The sequence below is a fragment of the Euwallacea fornicatus genome, chromosome 28 (assembly GCF_040115645.1).
Source record: "Euwallacea fornicatus isolate EFF26 chromosome 28, ASM4011564v1, whole genome shotgun sequence".
NCBI classification, from domain to species: domain Eukaryota; kingdom Metazoa; phylum Arthropoda; class Insecta; order Coleoptera; family Curculionidae; genus Euwallacea; species Euwallacea fornicatus.
The window spans coordinates 1,713,516-1,738,967 of NC_089568.1; the positions used below are offsets into that span (position 1 = coordinate 1,713,516).

The 25,452-nt window shown below is 35.8% G+C and overlaps 1 protein-coding gene across 4 annotated transcripts in view; it reads right to left on the reverse strand.

Annotated features, from left to right (window-relative positions):
• Positions 1-370: 370 nt before the first annotated feature.
• The window catches only part of chas (chascon), a 58,121-nt gene continuing 33,039 nt past the window's right edge, over positions 371-25,452 (reverse strand). For 3 of the 4 annotated variants that reach the window (XM_066297365.1, XM_066297363.1, XM_066297364.1), the window contains 13 exons: positions 14,699-14,786; positions 13,433-13,628; positions 13,194-13,381; positions 10,539-10,871; positions 10,088-10,367; positions 9,898-10,032; positions 9,687-9,838; positions 8,416-8,572; positions 8,241-8,357; positions 3,654-3,859; positions 1,588-1,781; positions 1,268-1,536; positions 371-1,208 (listed from right to left, as the gene is read on the reverse strand). In XM_066297365.1, the coding sequence (XP_066153462.1) occupies positions 848-1,208; positions 1,268-1,536; positions 1,588-1,781; positions 3,654-3,859; positions 8,241-8,357; positions 8,416-8,572; positions 9,687-9,838; positions 9,898-10,032; positions 10,088-10,367; positions 10,539-10,871; positions 13,194-13,381; positions 13,433-13,628; positions 14,699-14,786 (2,676 nt within the window). In that variant the 3' untranslated portion in view covers positions 371-847. The remainder of the gene's footprint in view (positions 1,209-1,267; positions 1,537-1,587; positions 1,782-3,653; positions 3,860-8,240; positions 8,358-8,415; positions 8,573-9,686; positions 9,839-9,897; positions 10,033-10,087; positions 10,368-10,538; positions 10,872-13,193; positions 13,382-13,432; positions 13,629-14,698; positions 14,787-25,452) is intronic. The other variant, XM_066297366.1, reaches the window with a different exon arrangement.

Here is a 25,452-nt window from a genome sequence, read left to right on the forward strand (position 1 = left end):
CGAATCGGCCATTCCAAATTTTTTATTAATGCAGTGAATGTACGTAAATTGAAATCAATTCGAAATTCATATCTTTCAGTTTTCAACTTCATGCGGTACCTTTCGTGTCAATCAAAGCATAAACCGAAAACACTAATGGATTCATCAACACAGAACTATGTACATCATCTATAATTACCCGCAGTTATCATCATCAACCTCGTTCACAAATATTCAGAGGAAATGATTGCGTCGGCGTCAGTACCCAAGATATCTAAGAATTGGATTTCATACGTATCATGTGATAGTTCAGGATCGCAGCCAATTATATACGCAATTCCTACATGTTTGCTTATCCTAATCCACTGTTGAGGCCAATAAAACTGACGCATAGTGTTATGTAAGAGCTTTATTAATTTGTTTTCGTTAAACAATACGGTTAAAACCTTCGTATTAAGTTTATTATGTACAAACCTAGTGTTGAGCACTACTTCTTGGATTCAAACGTATGAAAATGTACAGATCTACTTTCAAATAAATTAATAAAAATTAACCTAGGTTAACATTAATATTAATGATAACGTATCTTAAAATAATGTTAAAAGTAATATAAAAAATGAAAACAAAGTTTACGGGAAACTGGCAAGTTTAGTTGTTACGGGGGAAATAAACATTTGCTTCAGACATGGCAACCAACAAAGAGTACCTCCTACATTTGGAACAAATTAAATGGCACTTCTCCGCAATGTAAGACATATAAATAATAGCGATTCTGCATGAATAAATGACACTGCTAAAGATCTACCAAAGGCTCCTATACCTACTAAAATTAATACACAAAAAGTCTCTGAATAACCCTCTTGACCTACTAGTTCTTATAATTCCTGACCTCGATGACAACTGGCTTTGAGGTATCATATCGCCTCTCGCTCTCATAGTACCTCATCCCTCCAGGGGGCGATCCGCCCCTGCTGCTGTTCCTGTAGTGGCTCTTGGTGATGCTCTTTACTTCGCTCGATTCAATGGTTTCCAACCCTCTACCATGTCTCCCAGGAATGGTTTTCTTGCTGATAGTTTTGACGGTGTTGGTAACGCTGGGCCTTTGAGGATCGTCGTTCCTTGTCGTGGTGTGATAAGTTTCTGAAAAGTCTGTGCTGGAGTTGCTACCACGTCGCAATATTGAGTGACTTGGAGAAGGGGCAGAAGTGGTGATGTGGGTGTCACGAAGTCTGCGAATTACACATAGTGACGGTGAAAAGCGTTCTTGATATGTGAAATACAGGGTTACCTAGTGGGTGGCTCGTAAACATCAGTGCCATTGAAGTTTCTGGTGGTTGATCTAGAGGTGGCAGTATTGTAGCTTCTGGTTCTCCAATCGTCAGAGTCCCCATTTATCGTTTTGAAATAATCAGGGGATGAGCTTTTAATGTCGGAAATGTAAACCCTTTTATTTTCGCTCTTGTTTGTGCTGAAATCTGGATATCTTCTGATGCCACTGTCCACACTATCTCCGTTTCTTTGGAAACGAGATGTGTAGATGTCATCGTTATTTACATCCTGCAAATTTCTTCGTGTTGAAATCTTATTTATAAATGAACCAGGCGCAACCTTATGGCTTCTGTTGAGGCTTGAAATAAGTCCAGGACTCTTGAGGCCACTGGGGTTGTCGTTCAGTCTGTGAATGTTGGAGTTGGAAGTATACATCGTTGGTCTGGTTTGGGTGGCGTCTAGATCACCGTGGACGATGAGGCTTTTGCTACGCGCAAGGTTAGATTTGTAGGTACGGGCCGGTTTGGCAGGGCCTAAAGGGAAAAAATCATTATTTACCTCCCGCAGAAGCACGGCATGTGTGATTCGCTGGGACGAATAAGAAGCGATTTAAAAATCTATTTTAAATACCTTCGTGGCTCTTACGTGTTACTGACATTGGGAAATATGCGAATTCAAAAACATAGCCAAGTGACTTTCCAGTTGAAACATTCTGAGAGTTTCTTTAATACGTATGTGAATGAGCCAAACGAGTACACAAATAGCCCTATTCTCCAAGTTACTCTTATGATGGCAAATTAATTGTCAAATTAATGTTTGATTTTTTTTACTGCTCTCGTCACTCATATTCATTTAATGAATAATTTATTAATGTTGAAACCGAACCAATAGATATGCATACCTATTCCATGATCAGCGGGTGATGATTCATGGATAATAATAATGAGATTGTTGTTGATTTAGTACGTACCATGCTTTCTATGGGTATAAATGTACTTCGAAATGAATGGTATATAAATGTGCGGACTATTGAATTCAGCGCCGAAATGTTGTTTCTCTATTCTGCTCTATCATTCAAACTCGCCTTGTTGAAGTCGTAAGGTAAGCGAAGCTGCCTTCTAATCTCGTACTGCAAAATCTAAGGAGCGGTACCACTTTTGTTCACTCCTAAGGCAATTTGGAATAGAACCGGTCATAGAATCTGACTTGATAATAATTTGAGAAAATCGTTGGAGCGAGGGTAGGAGTATGCCTACTTCAGAAGAGACAATCGTAACTTGAGTCTACGCATGATATCTCATAGAAGCACTTAATGTCTCCTTAAATCGAAAACGATAAATGCAAAACAATCTGCCGAGATCATTAGAATATAGGTAACCTTGGTGCCTAAGTGCTATTGAGTGTAGATTTAACGTACCCTTCGCATTTAAAATATACAAAACAGCTGTAAAAAATCTATTAAGTAATATTCGAGAGCTTGTTTACATACACGTGCCGCTTCAAAATTTGGTCTTGACAAACGGGACAAAAATACATGCACTGTTCAGCGCGAAGGACAAGTTTTATATTTGTGAGAAAAGAAATAATTGAAAAAAACCTATTTTTCAAAATCCATAGAATTTTTCAAAATTTTACGAGAAACTGGAATAATTCATAATTGGCAAATTGTTTCTCTAATTTTCCGTCGTTAGCCCTTTGTTGACCTACCACCCTAGGACTCTTGCATTTAACTTTTCCTTTTGATCTCAAATACCAAATAAGTTGTGATAATTTCGCGTGCTAGAGGGTTACCCTATACCTGATATTATGCATTTCGATAGGTAGTTAATAAAAGAGTCAGCAATGCATCCCGATTTTCGCGTAACTAAGACTATATTATACGAAAACATCTATGGCGTAAAGAAACGGTCATACTCCGAATTCAAATTTGGTTTTTGGAACATACCATCGACCTGACAATTTTACTCAAAAATCGCAAACACTTTTAACGCACTGCAGGATGAAACCTGCACCAATCGCATTTCAATTGCTGCGATTTCGACATAGAAACAACTCAGAAGAAACAAGGATTGCTACTTTGTGGAAAAAAATTTAAAAAATAAGCTTTAAAAAAAAATTTCAACCCTTAATGAAATTTTATTAAATTAAACAATTTTTTCTGCTAAGCCTTATCAATTTAAATTGAAAATGGAAAAACGTATTGTAATTCAAATGAACGATACGACTGCGGATTCATAAGAATTCCGAACTAGAAATAAATCTTTTTCCGACGCTTCAGATTCTCAATGCTCCAAATGTTGGTTAAAGACTTCGGTGATGACAAAATAAAAAATTGGAATGGCAAGAAGAAAGAATCAAACTAGTTTTCGACTTAATATTTACTAATATACACAAGAAGTACTTACCTTCGTTAACAATCCTAGGCGGAGTCACAGTATTGATAATCGATACGTTAATGGTACTGTTTGATCGATTATTCCCATTCAACCTATTCGGCAGTTCGTACTTATTAAGGTGCCTGGGCAACGTCTGAGAACTCCTCCCTTCATCCACTGACCTACTCATTAACCGGCTAGTCGACTTACTAAACCTCCCAAGCGTGCTTTGCGACCTGCAAAAGGCGTTTGCTACAATCTCTCGCCAATGTTTTGATGGTAATTTACATGTTGCCTTAATTTAGTAATGAAGCGAGTGGGGGGATTAAAAACTACTTAAAAAAAAAAAACGAAGACCAGAGCCGTATTTGGTGGTGGTCGGCCCCCACTTGAGCACGCGGAAATGACCGACATTTAAAAAATGTGGGCGGAAATGGAATTATACTGGTTGCAATGATCAACACAGGCTTCACTAAGGTAATGATATCGTTCTCTACTCTTGTGTGAATGTAATTTTTTTGCGGTTCTGCTCCTTTAGGTAAATGCACAAATTAACGTAAACGATAATCATCACTGAAAATGTGAGCAGTGAAATATCGTCTGTTCGCTAAAACTACAGAAAAAAATCTATGCATCTGATTTCTCTAAAATGGAGAACATATGTAGCCTACGCTTTATTTTTGTAAAAGTCGCCTAAAACCAAGTAAAAGTTGGTGGCGAATACAGCGGTGACGTTAGTGATATGTGGGTTAGGAATGTTTTAATCGATAATTATTTATTAATGAGCTCACTCACGAGCTTAGTGATCCAGTTAACAGACTCTGAAATATGGGATTTAAAACGGGTCAGCGAGTGCTCCAACCCTGTTTTTACTCGAAAAGCCGAAAAATCAAAGGAGCGATAACTTTATCACATGGATAATTTCTGTAGAAATTGGCCTAGGAAATTATCGTTCAGGTGATGTTAGGAGAACTTTGATCGATTGGCCCCTATTCATATTAGTGAAATGGCAGTTTAAAGTATTAATTTTACAATATACTAGTATGTGCATCATTTATTTACCTTTTCGCATTTATTTAAATAAGGTTCAACTGCGGCTATCAACTGAATGCCTAATATTCAGAAAATAATTTAGGAAGAAATTGCCAAATTGGGAGTAGAAAAGAACTGTACAAAGGACCAATAGAATAAAAGACAACTAGTTACTTACTCATCGCGATTTATTTAGATAGATATAAGTTTACAAAGCTTTTGGTATTAATATTTTTTGGTAACTTGTTAGGAAATTCATCAATATTTCTATGTTATCACAGAGGTTAATAGTATAACTTAAAACAAAGTTTACATCTAAATTTGGGACTGGTCATCGAACTGCCAAATAATTTAGATATGGCATGAAAACTAAGAGATGATTTTGAAATTTTTTCTCTGAATTAAATTTTTTAGAGTCTTACGGGAGTCTTTTCAAGCATTCAAATAACACGAAACTCTAGAATTCCTCTGAGACTAGAAAATCTTCAGGTGATTTTTCGGGCCCTCGCGGAGTCCAGGCCTCGATTTTTTGGTCGTTTTTATATAAATCGCAAATAGATTTTTAATCCCACTTGACACGAACCTAAAGGGTTTTGCGATCTCCGAGTCACTTCTACTCAAATTTATTTTGGTTTCGGTGGACAAACACTCTGTTTCTGTAATGTTGTCACGGAAGGAAAACTATATTGTAAGAAAGTCCTTTTATTTGTGACTTTTTCACACGTTTTCAAAAACGTTCCAGTTAAACATCAGTCGGCATTTGCAATTATACTGTAAAAGGTAAAAACATTTAAACAATCGCACAAACTCACTTCCGTGAGCTGCAATCGATATGTGGAACTCACGAGCCTTGTCCTTTACGAATTAAGAAGACTAATAATAGTTTTTACCGAATATAGCTGAAATGCATTAAAACTAAGGTCACTCCTTGGCCGTCGCGACACTCAATATCATACATACGTAATTTTTAAAGAATCTTACGTGGACCTTGAGTAAAATAGTCCGAACAGATTTATATGCCTAATAACAGCATTGTTCTGTGAGGTAAATGCGGCCTACGTTATTCAATGAGCGCTGAACATAAACGAACATATTTTTTCCACATGTCTGACTGTTTTTTTAATAGTTGTGTTGTTTTGCTGTTAATTGCGATTACGTTCCAAGTAAATGATAGGTCGCCCACGTGGTAAAGTACGAGACTTGCATGTTAACGAGGGTAATTTACTTAGAAAAACGGAGTGAGGTTTGGGATTGTGAACATTTTTGATGTTGCGTAGGTTAAGAGAATTGGAAAAATAAACATGTGACAAAAATATCCTACATAAAATCAATTTATAAATTTGAGCTTTCGTACTTCTAACCAATTAAAATAGGCACATTGTTCAGATCCTACAAGTCAGAATGTGCGGGTTCGAAATTACTTGTGAAATTGGTTTCGCAGGTGCTTTAGCAATATTCTGATGGTGGTGGGTCTTTCCACGTCCAAAACGTCGAAGATAATGTAAAAAATTGTGTGAGAAGTATTTTCCAAATATTAGCACCAACCATCTGGATTCTTTTTGGCAAATAATCCTGTACTCATTTTATGAGAGAACGTTATCCTTGATTTGCCAAAGAAATTTGATCCAGTTGTGACATTTATTGCTTTGAGTTCTCTCGTGTCTTCATCAATTGAATTATTACAGTCATTATTTATGTTAATCTCGAATTACTCTAGTGACATTATATTGTATCGTGACCGTGTCTTTTAACTGTTTTCTAAATGTGTTTACTCTTTGTAATTATAGTAAATAAATACTTTCATTATTATTTGCTCTAGTGTGAGCTTTCCTGATTATGGGAAGTGCAGTATAGATATCCATTTTCCCGAAGCCTGGTTGGTATGTTATTTGTATTCAAGAGAAAAAGTTGTAATGTTACGTCACGAACCGATAGCAGTAATTTTCAGAGCCAGAAATGTAGTTCTAGCATAGTATCAGGAAGCCACAGTAAAAACTTCAATATTTTAATCATAAAAACTGCGCATTGGACGCCCACATCAGCAGAAAAACAATATCTGTGAAGAACAAACTAGAGTTCAATTCCAACGAAATGAACAAGAAATGAAAATTTTGCTTTGTCGTTTTTGGTAAGGTGCTCAATTTAATTTCTAAATGCAAATTAAGGTTTTTCAACTAGAATTTCCTCCCAGCTGTCGACAAAAACGGGCGGAAAATTCAAAATACATCTTCATCCGGACATCTGTCAAAAAGAGCTCTAAAAAATGAACATTTTCCCACTTTCCGTTTAATATAAATTTATATGGAACAACCCCAAGAAGTACAATCGGAGAAGTGAAGCCTAAAAGGGAGCGAGGATGTTATGATGACGTTTTTAAACGATTGGCAGGAAGGTTCTTGTGTTGAAGAAGAAATCGAACATCGTGAAGAAATTCAGAGGTACGTTGGATGACAGTCATTGAGAGCGGGTTAAAGAAAGTCCTGCAGCCATCATAACCAATGATATTTTCCATATTTGTGGAACGACGAGAGATTATCAGAAGAAATAGGCTAAGCTTTCGTTTAGAATCTCAGAAGAAGCGATTTTTACAAACAAAACGAAACGCAAAGGCCTTCGAGTATCAAGAAAGTGGTAGAGAATTTTAGAAGCAATTTCTTCCTGTAGGAAAAGTTGCAGCAATGAATTGCAGGTGTAACGTCTGTGCTTAAAAAATTGTATGTAATCAAAAAAAAACGGCGATTGTTGAAACCAAACCTGATTATCGCATTGTTTATACGAGTAGATACTCTGTATATCAGACGGGGATCTTCGTAACGGAAGTCTTAAAATACCTTTTGACACTTGAATTCGTTTTACCCTTGAAAAAGTGCAAATATGAATAAATTTCATGCACAAGCCACATTTACTCAATAACAATCTCCCAGTTTTAACATTAATTTCGAATTAAGCATCTCTGCTCAGTAGTAATGGAAAAATATTTAATAATGCTTGTCAGTTACTATTGTGATCTCGCTTCGAGATCGGTTCCAAAAATTCCACTTAAAAATTATTGATATGTAGAGAAGTGTACAGGGAATATCATTTCTATGGAACGGGGTAGTAGAACCAATGACCAGCGCCAAATTCTAATTTAACACGAAAATTATGCTCCCGGTAAATTTGATAGAATTTGAAAAATTTAGCCCTTACTAAATGCGTTCTCTATTCCTTTAAACGTTCAGGCTGCTCAATGACCAGCTCAAATATTACTATATGCCGCCCATTACTAAAGATATTCTATCTCTAGTCAAAGTTAGATGTGAGTTGAGAATTACCTCGTTGAAGTTTTCATGCTGTCGACTATACTTTACATAATATGCTTATTGTATTGTATATAATTTGGAACGATTGTCTCATAAATTACTTATTAGTCTTCTACATTAATCTACATTACTGCGGAAATACCTCTAAGTATATCTAGTGGTTAGACAAAACACGTTTAATTCAAATCGTACAAGAGTAGTAGTTACTACATATTTTAGAGATTACGTAATGAAATAATATACTTCGGTTTGAACAACGGATTATTATAATTCAAATTCCTACCTTCGATCACGATCGTCATCTCTTCCTTTCCTAGAACTTCTAGCGGGTTTAACTCCATCGTATTTATTTTCCCTTCCATAGATGCTGCCCCCAAACGGATCCTCGCCCAGATAATATCTATAACAAAATATACTTTTCAATTGAAAAATATCAACAGAAAATTATCTTCGCCTACCTTTGCACCGGCTGTCTTTCCATTGTGTGTCCAATATTGTCAATGACGTGTCCGGGCTGATATGAAGGGCTAGGCGACCTTCTAGCCCTTTGCTGCTTCGCTTTCCGCTCAGCACTAGCAGACCGTATCTTGTTGACTAACTTGCGAATGGACTGGCCTGCAACAATGAGGAACAAGATGTTTGAAAATTAATTGGAAATTTTTATAGCCATATTCTTAGTAGAGTCGATTACATACGAGTTCAATCATCTTATTAAAATAGTTATAATTCTGTATTAGAGCTTTTTATACTCGATAAAAAGAATGAGGATTTTTTGTTGTCCTTAATGAGATTCTCCAACAAGGAATGATACGTGGGTTCAAGTGTTGTTGAACTTTCGACAATTTGTTAGTTGTATGGAATGAAGTATATGAGAAAAGCACTTTTGCCACCGGCATCTAATACCTACTAAACACGTCTAATAGTAATGTTTCGTATGCAAATAAGTTGATCTTTGATTGGCAAACTTGTTTCAAGCTTCGTATTCATGTTGCAAATCGCGATTCCACTTGCCACAAAAAAGCTCTGAAAGCAACCCTACAGAGGACGTTTGAATTTGAACTGAAATAATTGTTGTTGAGGATGATGGTATAGGGCTTAAATTTTTATTTTGGTATAACTGATCGTTGGTTAGTGCTAACTCATGGTGTCTCTACATTTTAACAAACAATAATTGCCTGAAAAAAAATTATTAGAAAATTCTTTGAAATTGGGAGATTTTACGGACGTTACAGGGCAAGAGAGAGAGGTTTGGTATGTGGAATGTGGTCTAGCCGCATTTTGATGAAATCTCGTTTACCACGCACTTCTTGTCTGACCAATTTCATGGCATGTGAGTTTGTTATTCTTGAAATTTATCCTCCCTTCGTATCACCCAAAGCGAAAAGATAAACTTTAAAATATCGAAAGCATCGGTAAAAAGCATGCATAAATTGATAAGCTTTGGAATCTCCAAGAAGGTCTTCCCTACAGAATAGATGGAGATGAAATTTCATAAACTGACTCTGACTAGATATAAACTGAGTGATAGATTGAATGAAGGGCTTAGAATTGATGAATGTTCCAGAAATTTTCCGGAATTTATAGATGTGATTGTCTTTTTGACTTTTTTGGACTCTCTCTCTGGAAACTGATTTTGACAGCATATGAATTTCTGCTTTATCATTCATCGTCCACGAGCCTTACAGAAAAACAATACAGCATACTTACGGGACCTATCTTGATTACTCACCAATAATATTCCCACTCTTAGTCTTCGGCGGAGTTGTATCTGTAGCGAACCGGGTCTTCTGATAGTGCTTTTTATCTTCTCTGGGCATGGGAGGAGGACTGGGTGGAGAGTAATCTGGCGGTGGCTCTTCAATGCGATCAATTCTATCGTCTCTGCAAGAAACAGCGACATGACTTCCGCTATAAAATGATCCCTCAAATCAATTACATACCTCAAATCTTCAACCCTTCCTGTAGACCTATACCCACTGTCGTATCGAATTCTCCTGTCGGAGCTATCAGCATATTTCTCCCTGCGATCTACTGCCTTCTTCCTTTGAGGGGGAGTTGGGGATTCTTCTTGATCTCTGTACAATTTTTAGTTCGTTATTTAAATCCAAAATTATTATTATTTTTTCAAACCTAATCGGAGAAGCTGAAATCTTGACAGGTCTACTATAATCTGGGCTTGGAGAGTGTCCGTTTCTGTAATCTGGCAATGGTGAATATTGAGGACGATAGTCTGGACTTGGAGAACGTCTGGAACGCATGTAATCGGGGATTGGCGATTTGGATGGTCGATCTACGTAGTACGGAGAAGGCACGTGTCTGGGTGGTGAGTGTTGGTATGCCAGCGGCGACTCTCTTTGGGAGTTATAGTGGTGCTGCTTGTCTTGACGGCGTTCCGACCATTCACTCACTCCTGAAATATTCGTCATTCGTTGCTACAATTCTAAAATTCGTCACAGTTAAATGTTAGTGACAGAAGCTGAGCAAATTAGAATTGTTATTACCCGTTAGCAGTATTAGTCAAATGTTTGATATCCGCTTAATTGAAAAAGAGATAAAGAGAGAATTTAGAAGTATGTATTACCTTTATAATACCCTGACTGATTTCTATCCCTTTCAGGTTCAACAGGACTATAAACTCTAGCGTTCGAATTATTTACGGTACTGACATAGTTCCTTTGCAAATTCTCAGTTCTGCTCGGTTGACTCTTTATTGTAACGTTAAAGAAACTAGTTTTTGGGGGCTGTTCTTCGTCATCTAGAGTGGAATTCGAGGACCTGGATTCCGAGCCAAAATGGTGTTCAAGCCATTTAGAGGTCTCGTGTTTTCTAGTCTCTTCTTCGGCATCGAAATCTAAAGGGCGACGAGTTAGGGCGTCTTTGCGATCTAAGGGACTTTGTGTGCCGTTCTCAAGGCCTAAAAGGAAATTGCTTTTGAGATTTGGAAAATGTCAGCTTTTTAGCTTAATAACAAGTAAGAATTCATCATTTCCTAATATGCGCTCAGGTCTTGGCCAAAAATAAGGAAGTAATTTTAGAATGGAATACGGCAAAGCACATCTTCGTATTAAAAGGTCAATGCTTTTCAACTAAAGTTATTGAATTAATATCGTATTATTTAGTTATTTACAACATTCGTTACACGGTGCATTACGTAATGCTGACGTGATGTAATCCAGTGTATCATACTTTCTCAAATATACATCTGTTATTGTACGTGTATTGTTAAGGACCTACAAGAGGTATCCAGTGTTTGCGATTTTTTTTAATCTCATTGAACTTAAATGTAATAGGTTTTAGGGGAAAGCGAAAGAGGCCCCAAGGGTCTATTCGCGTCACTTTATGACTACTATTCTACTAGGGGGCAGCACCATCAAATTTCCTTAAAATTCTAGATAGTAATTTTTTATTTATGAAGAAAAATTGGATTATTCTATAATTGTTTAAACACGGCTATTAAAATTTAATAACTTTAGCACTCTAGGGTTAGTTAACTAAATGGCCAGAAGGAAAATCGAGAATACTTAAAAAAACATAGTATACGGGATGCTTTAGCCAAATGGAATATTTTAAAATCGGTAAAATATGGAGTTTTTAGTAATGGCAGCTATCAAAAAATTGGAAGTGTCTCCTTATCATCAGTGAGGATCGTTGAAGATATAAAAATTATTTTAGTAAGGTTTAATCCAGATTGAGCGCTCACTGAAATATTCTCGGGCCCACTAGAGCTTCTCGTGCCACCTGAGACGGCAACTGCAAACGATAATGGTAATCCTTGGCATTATCATTATACATTATATGTACATAGAGAGTTAAAAGTTTCGCATAAATTCGTTAAATATTGAAGAAAATATTTTTGATGAAAATGCTACAACACGTAAAATATTGTTTTAGTTGTGATTTTTTGATGCAACAAATACGTATATGTTGTAGGCAAATGACCTTTTTCAGTTTTTTCTTATCGAACCCATGTATATTATGCCGTTTTTGAGTTCTTTGAGAAATTCTGAATACATTTCATATAACCTAGTCACGACTAAATGCAAAAGTTTTTGAAAAAAAGTACAAGAAATAGAAATAACGATGGTCCTGTTGATACTGAAACAAAACTAAACAATATTAACCACTGCAATGTAACGTATTAACTGATCGAATTGTGATCGAATCGACTTCTTGATGACTGGAAAGCTGCAATTTAAATTTCCCAGTAAGTTTTTTTTATCATTTGAAGAGATATTTGTTGAGCGTCTTTAGTAATTTTGTATTTTAACTGTTTCATGTTGTTGGACTTCTTTAAATATACCCTGCGTCTCAGAGGCCGTAAGGGTAAAGTCAGGCGATCTGACAGGCCACTCTAATTGCATATATTCAATAACCGTTGAATTTAGACATGGGTATGTTACGTAATATATGTTAAAATTTTCTGAAAGCATTCAAACACATCATATCATACATGGGGTTCCATAAGAAAAAATAAATAAAAATAACATTTCTCTGCTACATGGGTAACACATTTCCCTCAATTTATAATGAATTAATGGCACACTGTTAGTCCTGCACGTATATTATTGCCTTAATATCTTATAGTACTGTTCATTCGGATGGTATTGGGGCGTTTATGTATATTCATTATGACTTAAAAGAATGAGCACTGCAAGCTGTAAAATAGTTCTAACCCACAATTTAAGTCTTTATTCATTAGTGCGTGTTACCAAGATTTTCATGTGTGGGCCTCCAACTGGCTTATAGAATAAAAAAAAAATACTTGTCGAAAAAAATTACCCCACAACAATGCTGATATATAAATATAGCGCGTAATGAACCATTATTAGGTATCTTTCAGCTCGACCTTGTGGACGCATTGACACCAACTTAACCGGGATAAACGCTCCTAATTCCAATTGTCCTTATGTAAATCTTTTATCAATGAATCTTAATAGAAGTAAAAGTTCTTTAATTGATTTCACTTGTAATGGACAGTTGCGTGCCAATAGACTTATTGTGCAACAATTTTTTTTCCATGTAAGTGACATTAATTTGATCCCAGCAGACGTAAATAAGAAGAATAGTGTCAGAAGCTAATAGATGATTTGCCATGGTATTTTCCACGAGGCTGCATGATGTTAAGTGGTACAACCTTGTACCCCATTAATAAATTATTTACTTATTTGAAACAATGAACGGTGCATTATATACATGTGATGTAAAAACGGATAATCACTAAAAAGAAGATACCTACCTCTGTAACGGTGAGGCTGCCGGTTACCCCTTCTTCTCGCTCTAGTGGACAAAGATTCAAATAGGTCCACCTCATCTTCCCCCCTTTTGTCGATTTCCATGGTTTCCGTCTTGTACTTCATTTCATGCCCTACGCTTCGACCGTTCGCTAAGTAATCTACGTCTTCTTGTTCTCGAGTCTTCAAATACCTAAACAATATTTATGATACTGACTACTTTCCGTTTTTGAGTATTAATTACCTTTGAGATGTTTCTTTGTGGTAATCTTGTTCAAGGGCATCTTCAGGCAATTCGTCATCATCTACTTCTTCATGTTCAGTGGTTCTTTGAGTCTCAGTGACGATTTTCCCACCAGGCAGTACGGAGCTTAGTTCTCTAGTGTCTTCAGTGTCTGTTACTTTTTTGCTTTTTGATGTATCTCGTATTACTCTAGGGCCTAGGAAAGGCGAAAATTTTAAAAAATCGCAAATGGAGGTTGTTTCAATGGTGTTAAAGCGGAACATATTTTGTGCCTTTGTAAGAAAAGCAGCCCAATCTCTATGAAAGGCCCTTCAAATTCAACTATACGAACTTCGCAAGTTGTCATGAAAGTGACCATTTTAAGGCTGTATTTGCGCCACGAAAGTAAATGTTTTCGTGCCTAGTCGATTCAGTGATTTCTCCAGTGCCAAAGATACTAAATTGTTCAATATAGTAAACATTACAACATCTTATTACAATATTTTAAGTGCCCCGGCTCACGTATGTACGTAATAATTATGTACTTTATATATAGTATATAGAGTGTTTCAAAATTACACAACACATGGGAACGTCAAAACAAACTTTTTTCTTTAATAAACATATAGGCGCAAATGAGCCGTTTGAGCAGAAATAAATCGATATGGTTTGGTCATTATGATCACTTTTTGTTCGTCTTGACATTGACTTGCTCATAAATACACGATGGCTCTCAGCAATTATCAAGATGATGACCATTTGCTTTAATACAAAAATTACACTGTGGGTTCATTGACCTGCGACCATTGGGAATATTCCAGGAATAGCTTCTAAATGTGTGCAACCAGCCATTATTCACGCTAAGACATCTTATTCTTTACGAATAAGCGTTTCGTAGACCAGAGATTTGAGACAACCCCAAAGGAAAAAATGTTCTATGGAAGACAGTAATGTCCAGCTAAATCAGGAATGAGTTCAGGTAATTGATATAAATTAAAATATTTTATTTGTCCCACAGCTTTAGGGCCGCTTTCACGGACATATGCATATTTATTAGAGAAAAAAGTTTGTATTGATGCCTGCCACCACCACCTCTTAAAGTTCGTCGGTATGTTTTTAGGGTGTTCCGTATGATTATCAGCGTCATAGAGGACGATTAAAAAAGAGCACTTTCATGCGATAGAGATTTAAGTAATAAGCGCGGAAAGTGATAATTTACCATAATGTCACGGCTACAAACCTTTCTAATTGACAAACTTTCTCTAATTACGAAAAAAAATTACTTACCTGTGGATACCACAGCTCTGCCAGCTTCAGATGACCTTAGAACAGATCGTAAATCCCTCTTTCCACTTCGAACGGCAGCTAGGAACTCCTGGAGCAAAAAACAGAGTATTTATGAAATCGACTTAAACGAAAAAAAAAAGCTCAATCGCTCACATGACCACGCAAGCACAGACTAATTTTTCCCTTTGAAGATCAGTGAATAATGAGTAGTCAAAACAATCAATGGCCTACAAAACTTTCGACAAAAAATCCAGTAACATACTCGAATTGCACAGCAGGTGTTCTATTGAGCTTATTAACATAAATATGCCACAGATGATAGATGAAACTATACAAATCACTTCGTATCCACTAAAGAATATAATAATTTATTATTCAAATACCCAAGAGAAATTCATGATGGTATCTCGGTTAGTAGGTATTCGCACATGCCACCAAGTGACAAAATTTATAGTTGCCCACCAACTCAAAAATGCACTGAAGCAGTGCTGTCTAAAGCAAGAATCTTTGGAATTGAGGCATTAAAAACCAATTGGTAATGAAGATGCGGAATGCACTGTAGTAAAATCTACTACTTTGGATGACTACAAGGAGGTTAAACTGAACCATCGAATTTTACCAAGTTTAAACGGCAATACGGTGCATTTAGCAACTTCGAAAACCTATTAGTTCCTGAATTGTTACTGACATTTTCAATCTTTGGTAACAAAGGAATATTTACTGAAAACCACAATAGTCGCGAAATGCGTGCTCTTCGGATTAAGTAAACGAGACATGCTCTTTGAGTCATCGCATATAATCAAATGAACTTTAATTTCGTTTCAAATGTCGTTGTATGGGTACTTGCTTTGAACCCATTAACCGTAGTTGTTACATTAGGAAGACCTTCATGGTCGTCTGGGTTCGAAAGAGAATGTTGGGCCTGCTTCTACTAGAAAAAGGTGGTGCCAATAAGAGATTGAAAGAACGTGTACAGGTGCAGCTTTAGATGAGGCCTCAGGCTGCTCTCGTTTTGCAGAGAGTCATCAATTTAATTTTTTCGTTTTAACTTCACACCTACACCACTTTGAGTTAACGTTAACTAAGCAGTGATAAAGCAGGCATGTAGCAATTAAATTGAATATGTATATGTGAAAATGGAAACAGTGATGAGATTTTCTCCATTAATCAATGACCTTATTTGCAATGGCAGCTCGTTAACTATCAATTGATGAACTCTCGTTGCGATCTTCGTGGTATGACTTTCAACTTTATGTTAAATATTTGCATTAATATTGATTTTTTAATTTTAATTTTTCTTCTTGAAAAATGTCAGAAAAGGTCTTCAAACCGAATTTCGAAAACGCTATTTTGTGAATCGTACCTGCAGTTGTACAATTAAGACATGTTCCCGATAATGTCCCGTTATTCAGTTGATTTCAACTTTATAAATATTAATAACTTAGTACGTTATGTGCCTGTTTTGATTACATTGAGATTGTAATAGGCGGGTTATAAGTATTCATGTTGGGGCGTGAAAGTCGTTGGAGATTGAATATCTCTAATTTAAAATAGATACCTCCATGAGGGCTCCATAAAAGACTATTAGATTGAATCAGTACGTATCTAGAAACTACAATTAAATTTATGTTTTAAGTTGAACTATTGTGAATTTAGCTCCAATTTCTTAGTGCAGAAAGCGTAGAATGTGAGTTAGATATGAAATTAGAGAGGACGATATCACCAACAACTTACTAACTTCCATTGTTTGTGTTATATGCGAGTTATAAGTTATTTATATTTTTGTAGATTTTCTATACGAAGAGTTTTTGCAATGGCTCGTTAACATTAATGATCTATTTTTGAAATATGGCGTAGAGTAATCTGTGAATGTTAATTTATTTACAATTACGCGTGTAACAATGCTATTTTTCACATTTTGCTCAGGTGAATATTGGTCGAGCAAGTATTTTTGAAAGGAGGCTCCATTCAAATTTTTCTATGAATTTTAACAAAAACTTTAAATATTTTCCTTAAGTCAAGTCTTTGGCTATTACCAAAAGGGTCGGTCGGGAACCACTCACTAAGGCTATTTAAACGCGATCAGTTTGGCACCTCAAGGAAAACTAATGGTAGTACTGCTCAAATTGAAGAAGCGACCGGCGGAACCAGCATACTGAGAGCTGCTTCTCAGCATAGACAAACGTGCAAGATGTAGCTAATCGCTGTCAGTGCATTTACGATTCTTTGCTGCAGTCGCCATATCAGGAAGTTATCCCCACGTAAGTTGCAGAAGTTCGCTTTGTACATCGATTGCTTCCAGAGCTTTGACCAAGTCCACCTTGCTTCGATCATCCTCGCGTCAGTAGTTATTCTCGACAATGACATACGTTCCCGTTGATTAACAGATTTATTCCAACTGGAAAGCCACAGTCGTGAGAAATGATGATAAAAAGTGAAATTTAAATGTTATTTGCGAGAAAGATCGCTGTACCACTGTGATCCAAAAATAAGTTGAATTTACGTATTTATAAAATGAGAAATGTTGTTTATTCTTTCAAATAAATTTTATCGACTTCAAAGTTCTTCCTGCCCGACACAATCCTCTTGTGCCATAGTTTTTTTCAATCTTCGAAATAGTCAGAGAAGTCCTTTTCCGGGATGGCCTTCAATACTTTCTTCGACTCGGCTTTTATCTCCTCAATCGAGTCGAAACGGCGTCCCCGGAGCGGTCTCAGTTGAACAGCCAGAAGTCCAACAGTGCTAAGTCAGGCGAATGCGGTGGTTGTGAAACGATATGGGTCGGGTTTTTGGCTAAATGTTCTCTGCAGTGTGGGACCGTGCGTTATCGTGGTACCGAAATCAATAATTGTCTGCTCATGTTTCTGGGCTCTTGAGGCGAAAAGCTTCACGCAAACGACGCGTAACGCTCAAACAATTTTCTTGTTAACAGTTCGACCTGACGGAAGAAATTCATAATGTACGACATCGTGACAATCTAAGAAAACTGTCAACACGACCGTGATTTTTGAGCGACTTCGGCGCAGGTTTTTTGTTTTTAGTTCGCCTCTTAAGCGATGTTCGATGGGTTTCCAGTCGTGTACGTAGCATGTGCGCAATGATGCATTTCACGATGTTTCGACGGTCAAAAATCATTGTTTGACAGATTTCGACGCGATGCTGTTTTTCCAAAAAATTTAGTGTTTTTGGAACCGGTCGAGATTCGGCGCGTTCAAGCCACAAAACATCTTTTAAATTGATTAGAGTTGACCTAAATGAAATCCTCACAGCGCTAGCAAGGTGTCTAATTGTCAATCGACGATTTTGGAATACCAAATCTTTGATTTCCTCAATAGATGTAGATGCTCGTCCGGGGCGTTGTTCTTCTTGAACTGTCGGCGTTCCTTGAAGTCTTTGTACCATTTGTGAACACTTTTTGCGGCAGAATATTCATTCCGCAAACAAAATTTAATGCAAATTCTTTGTTCAACAAAATCGGGCGTAGTAAAACTCGAAAAGCTCACTTTTGAATGTTTATGAAAACTCATGTAGCTCTGTAGCAATTCAATATATTGGCGTGAAACTTTGCATGGGTGGCACAGACGATGCTACCCGCCGACAAAAAAAATAATTTCACGATTTTATAGCATTCGCGAACTTTAAATGACAAATTCATCATATTTTTGATCACAGTAGTATTAAATTGCTATGTCAATTAAGCGGCAAGTCTTTCATTCACTGTTCATATATCAATATTATTCCGATTTTAGCAACTGTGAACCTGAATATTTTTCTCTTGCAACCTAGTCACCGAACACCATTCTGCGACAGCATATTAATTATTGTATAAGACCCAATATAAATCAAATAATACGAGTAGCCCCAGATAGATATTATCCATATTTAGCAATACAGGAAAACCGTGTTATCTGTAATTTATCGAACTTATTGTCACATGAATTCTCGAAATTCTTTGTAAGTAAAAGTAGCCCGTAGGTAGGTTAGGTATACCTAGGTACCCGTGGACAAGATAAATAATTGAAATCTAGGTGAATTACTGTTGGTTAGATAATAAATTGCAAGAACCTGTTTTGGGCTGTTTTTCAGCCGGCCTAAGCCAGTCGAAATTAGTTTACTGTTAGTAAATAGTGATTTAGTATCATTGTCTTGAGGTGTGTTCTCGCTTACGATTAATAGCTTATCTTTTATACTTAGGTTACGGTTTTGGTCGGTTCCACGCAGGGAAGACTGATTGGGTTCTATAAATTGTAAGCTTATTGAGGTGTTAACAAAACGAAGAGTGCCACTGAAGTCCCCTGTGAGACAAAACGTTAAATCATTATAATTAGGCTTGGTACGATGTCAAGAAAAGAAAAACTACCGCAACCGCAAGAAAATGTCACAGACCCCGATTTTTATCATCCTCGTTCAAGGCCGAAACGTTTACGTCTAAGTTACGTAGAAGCACTTCTAAACGTAGGATTAATAGCTTTAAAATTGCAGGTTGTTACACAATAATTAAGGAAATATCAAGAGATATAACATAAGAAAGAAACATCTGAATAAGTCTTCCATTGCAAAGAAGGTCAAGTTTCAAGCCTTTTATGGGTGAACTTGTATTCTTTATTGATCCTGTTATTCAGTCACGTGTAGATTGAAGAACGTTACGCATAATAAAAAGTCATTTCCCTTTATTGTAAACTTTTTTCTTTTTTTTTTGCATTTATCGCCTTCCTGTATCGAAGTGGCAAAAATATTGTCCATGCGGCTGGCTTGATGATTTTGCTACACGACCAGCTTCAAACTGGTTGTTTCGTTTCTTTTCATTTTAAAACCGTGAATTTTCTGGGACTGTAATGAGGATTTATTAGATTTTTCAGTAGCTAATTTTAGTTAGAACACGTACATCGTTAATATCTCTCATTTCTTCAAGGAAAACTGCCGATGAGAGCGACTAACGCAGTCTCCATCCCGATAGCGGCAACAAGTCACTTCAGCCTTGCAGGAGCCTTCAAAGCAATAAGTTTGACATCTTTGCAACTTGCGAACTTCAAAATGATGCGCTAAATTACCGATCTGTTGATGACAGAGGAAACGCTGGGGCTACAGCTCGTCGGAAAAGTCGAAAAGCCGAAAACCGGCGGAAACGGTTTTTCCTTCAGTAGTGCAGTAAACGAAAAGAAAATTTTGACAAACAAGTTGCGCCAGTACTCCTCCTTGACATAGAAGCACTTATTCGTCTATTAGGACGTTGAGAGGACTCAATTCACAGGCTCAGCAAAAGCTATAAATCATACTGATCTGAACTAACCCAAATTCATTCCGGTGCTAGGAAGTCTCAAGACAATTTGAGCCCTTAAAATTTACTGCCACCTCGGCGCCTTTTTCGGTGAATCAATTCAAAATGCTTTTCAAGAAATTCCCTTGAAACATTCAACGTTCAATAGAATAAAAAGTGAATAAAATTGAATTTAACTGTAGACGCATCTCGATGGGAAGACATACCGACAAGCATGATATCCAGCCTAAAGGTGAAAATAAACACGAAATCCAGATAACATGTATGCATGCTTGAATAAGCGATGCAAATAGGAAGCATTTCGTAAAATTATCTATGAGATCTGAACAAAATGAAATGTTTATCAATTAATAAAATCACGTTAAAAACCAAAAATGCATATTGATCGAATTTTTATTCATAATTTAGCGCAAGGAAATTATCCATTAACGAGCACTTTACATGGCACTATGTAGTTATTTTCAGCGATTTAAGTAGACATTTTTTAAAGAGTTTCTGCCTCTTCTGATAATGTTTCTGATGTTGATCGTAGCACAGAGACTTGCCAGGAATGAAACGAAAGGAGGAACTTCTGGAATATAATTAAATTTTAAATATTTAGAAATATTAATAACCAACTGAAACATGAAGATAATTCCGGTATTAATATTAATTTATAGACTTTAAGGAAGGAAGTAAAACATTATGATATTGTTCTTATGACCAATTAAGTATGTTAAGTTTCTAAAAAACAACAGGATTGCAAAGTATATAGCATTAAGCAAAAGAGGAATAATTTGTTGTCTTATAGCAATAAAATTTACATTTTACAATAAAAAACCCACGTGAGTGACCCTCACTCTTCCTTAACTATTTATAACGTCTTGTGCACAACAGAACTTTCGAAATATAAAGATTTTTAATAGTATTTTTCCGAATATTAAAGCCATTTCGAGGAAGTCGTTTATGGCAATGGACAATTGTACTAAGGGAGACTGCGAAAAGGGCTTTTTTCTTAAAATTCAAACTTATAATAATGGCGCAACTAATTTTCTTTAATGATTAATGTTTTACAAAACTGTTGAAGACCAACTTTATCATATTTTTGGTATTTGACATTTTTTCGTTATCTTACCCATATATTTCCGCCGTAACTAGTTGAACACTTGTCACAAAGAACCTTAAAGTCAAGGTCATAAAAAATAAAAAGTACACAATAAACTTCACTGCGCCTCAATCAAATCGTCTCCCTATCTCTTTGAACACCCCCTCAAACTGGTCAAAAAATCCACTTTTTTCAACCATCCGCTTGTCACTTTCGAAAGTCTATAGAAAACGTGAAATGGTTGCAAAGTGAGTACTGCAAAGGTTACACGAGGAATTCATGATTCTTCGGTAGGCCGAAGCCGGTGAACGGTTCAGTTGCTCGACTAGTCCCCCCTCGGCCCCCCGATCATATGTTGAAGGTTTACGGAGGACATCGCCGAAGACTGATAAACACCAGAGAAAGACGATTATTGGTTTCAATTAGAGCATTCATTTCAAATTCATGATTTGCAGTCCATTGTTGTTGCTTTTTTACTAAATGATGGTGCCTTGAATGAAAGCTTGACAACACTGTTGATTGATTGATTGATACGTTTAAATTAAGTTAGCATTCACACCCCTGGAGCAAAAACTTCCATCACAGGAACAAAAACTGCTACTGATAATTGAACTTTTGCTCAAGTTTTGCCTATTTTCCGAGATATTTGGATTTATATAGACAGAAAGGTAAATGACCAAAAATAAACCTTAGAAAGCGGTATTGTTCCTGCTACTATTATGTACGTCTTTGGTCTTGTTACGGTATTTTCCGCCTAAAACCGATAAATTATAACGGATGAGCCATGATTATTAAAATGGGCCCTGTTAACGAATTTAATGGTGGTTTGCACGGCGAGGAACTTTTTACTTCTATATAAATTTGCATGAAGCGTGATTGAATGCTAAGTTAGTAAAATGGATAACTGCATAACATGGATTCCTGGGTATTCGCAGTAACGAAAAGTATAAGGTATTTAGTTTCTGAAGAAAATAAGTAGAAAAATATTTGCCAATTTTCCATGTAGTCTGAAATGTCCTTTCATCAATTAATTTTCAGCTTCAGCAATACTTCGAAATTAATGATGAGTACTTCATATCTTTCGCCGATGAGAAATTTAAACGAATAGAGACACTACAGGTCCTTTTGGGCGGAGGTAACTTGTCATATCTAGAGATAAAGTACGGTATAAGGACCGAATTTTAGCCGTTGATGTGTACGAACAAAAATGTTGTAAAAAAAGCAATTAAACTAATATTTCAAGTGAAGTACGAAAAGACGCTAAAACTTCAGTAATCTCTTAAAGAAAGATAAATTTAATTATAACTTTCTCAATATAAATGGGCACTGATGATACGTACGATATGACATTTACCGCCTTTACACGAATTGCAAGATCTTATTTATTTATTTTTAAAACGTAAAAAAGTGAGGCTCCTAGCTTAGTATGGTTCCTGGCAGACCTAGGAAAGTAGAATGCTTTGAGGAAGAGCAAAATCCCATTTTTGGTAAGTTTTTCTAAAACTCAGATTTCATCAAAAATTTTTTCCATGAGTTCCAATGAAACGCAAAAACTTCGCGAATTTTCATGGGAACTTTAACCTAATTAACCACACATTCATTAGCTAAAACAACCAAACCATCAAGCTCTTTCAGCGGACCTGCAAAATTACTTACGAGTGTACCACAAAAACCAATAAATTAAAACCGAAACTACACGAGAAACGTAATAATACCATTTAACAAACACCATGTAATTTTTGCATTCTTCAACACCCGTAATAATATCTTCAAGTACCTAATGAGCAACAAGCTTGAAGATTACGTAGTCGCATTTATGAGGCCTAAAACGTTTTCACAGAAAAGCAATAAAGGAATTCATGATAGGTCAGGTATCTTCTGCATAAGCCGATGTTGAAATTTGGCCTGTTGGCTTCTTTAATCAACATTTATTTTTATGTCTCTCTATAGATATGTATTTTGCTTTCAAATGAGACTCAACTTGAATATGAACAGTGATGCCATGTTCTGGTGCTTGACATCTGAATTTGCTACGCTCGAATGCAAATGGAAATATGTCTTGAAGCCGTGGTATTGTATGCAATGCGAAATGAGGTATTAAAAAGTTTTAATCTAAACATAGCTTTGAGTATCCAGGTTATGCAAAAATTGGAAAGATATTTTTTTAATTTTAATAACGTGCTTCTCAGTGGAAAATGTATAGGGAAGGTGCGAACTATCTCCATGAATCCAATACTAACACAATGAAATTTTTAGAAGAGAAAGGTCAGAAATATTATTACACAGTCTCTGGCAGAAAGTATACACCATTTGAGATTTTTTATTTGTATTTATTTAAAACTTTTTTTGTTGGTAAAGTTTTGTGCATTCCTTCAAACGCAGAACGCTATGTGCGAAATAAAATACAAATAATATGATCTGTATTTTTTAACAATTTTTGAAACGAAATTGGCATATTAATTAAATATTTATTATTGTTTATGCTGGGTAAGTCATAAAATACTCGAAAAAAGTGTTTTAAACAACTTTTCATAATACATGTTTCCTCTAAAATTAAAAATAAAGGTACTTTACACATGAGTAACTTTCATTCTTTTCGAATTTGCCCTACGTGAAATGAGATATACAAATTTTGCAAATTGCGTTTTACATTTGCAGGAATGAACAAACTTTTACCAAGAATAAAATTATCTGATAAATTCGAATTTAAAAAATCCCATATGATGCGTACTTTTCGCGGGTCACTGCATAATCATTTTTTTACATAACAAATTTATTTTTTCCTTTAATGTAAAAACCTGAGGAGGTCCACTAGATGCCAAAAGTTACTTTAATAGTGTATTTAAGATCGCCCAATTAGTGATGGTGACGTGAAGCCGAAACGTCCCACAAAAATTCTATGAATGCCACGCGTCATTATTTTAAATATATTTTGTTTAAGAACTTTTGGAAGAAATAAAAACTGTTTAAAAACTTTTCAGTATCTTCCGACTATCTCCTGATCTACTGGGAAAATATTTTGGTTCACTTAATTCTCTTTTGATTTCAAAGTTACCCTGTACATCAAAAACGAACCAAATTAACAAAATAATGATGAAACCATAAGTTTTGTTCAGTGAAAATTAGATTTGAAGCTGCACTCAGGTTCCATCTATCTATTACTAATGTGTCAATATGTGAATCCTCCGAAAAGGCACCATTCTGTCGAATCCGTTCCCACGAGTTCCGATTTAAAGGTGTTTTCTTCTATCGACACTATGGACTTCCACAGTGTTTAACCTGGTATTAAAAGTGCCTATTCACGATTTGGATATAGGAAAAGTAATAAATAATGACCCAAAGACAGGCGAGTAATTTGTATTTAAATGCATTTATATAGTGACGAGCGTACAGGACCTATCAGAATATTTAAACACGTTTTGCTTCTTTGTATTAGTGTCCAATTAAAAAATTAGTAAATTTGCATAAATGGTCTTTAGCTTATTGTTATGGTGTGAGCATAAGATATACCAGGCGATTCTACATAAACGAAACAAACAAACATATTGAAATCGAGATTGACAAAAAATTCTTAATTTACTGTTTTTTCTTTATGTTCGGAACCTTAACTCTTATACTGATAATTATTTTTCAAAATCACCTTCACCTGTCATTTGAGGTCAACTTCGTTTCTTCACACCTTGAAGAAATTCATTTAGAGCGAAGATTAACAATGTGGCTTTAACATGATGGCTACCCTGCTCATTATGCCAGAAATGTCAGAGAAGTTTTAAATAAACATTTTCTACAGAGGTGGATTGGGCGTGGTAGTGCAGTGAACTGACCGGCCCAATCACCAGATTTGGCGTCATCAGATTTTTTTTGCGGAGTCATTTAAAACATCGTTTTTGATCGCATGGGAACTATTCCGAAAACGTAAAAACTCGGACCAGAAACGCTTGTCGTAACGTCACACGTGCAATGCTAGAAAATACCACAAAATCATTTCAAAACAGAATTATTAAGCACCTTCAACGGCAAGGGTACAACTTCGAATATTTGTTGAATTGATTTTTTGTTATAATAAAGTAATATTTATCGTAGAATAAATACAATTGCTCAAATACCGTAATAAAGTTCAATAAAAGGTTTATTTTGTGTCTAATATTATTATCAATTTTATCATTTTTAGTACAAAATTTTTCAGGTAAAAACACTTTTGCTGTGAATTAAGAATTCGAATCTAAAAAAAGGGCTGTTTCATTTGAAAAAACGAATTTGACCCCAAATAATAGGCGAAGGTGACTTTGAAAAAAATTGACAGCATAAAAAGTTGACCCCCGAAAATAGAAAAAGTTTTTAATCAAAATTTTCTTTTTGTAGACCTTCTCGATTTATGATATTTATTTGCCT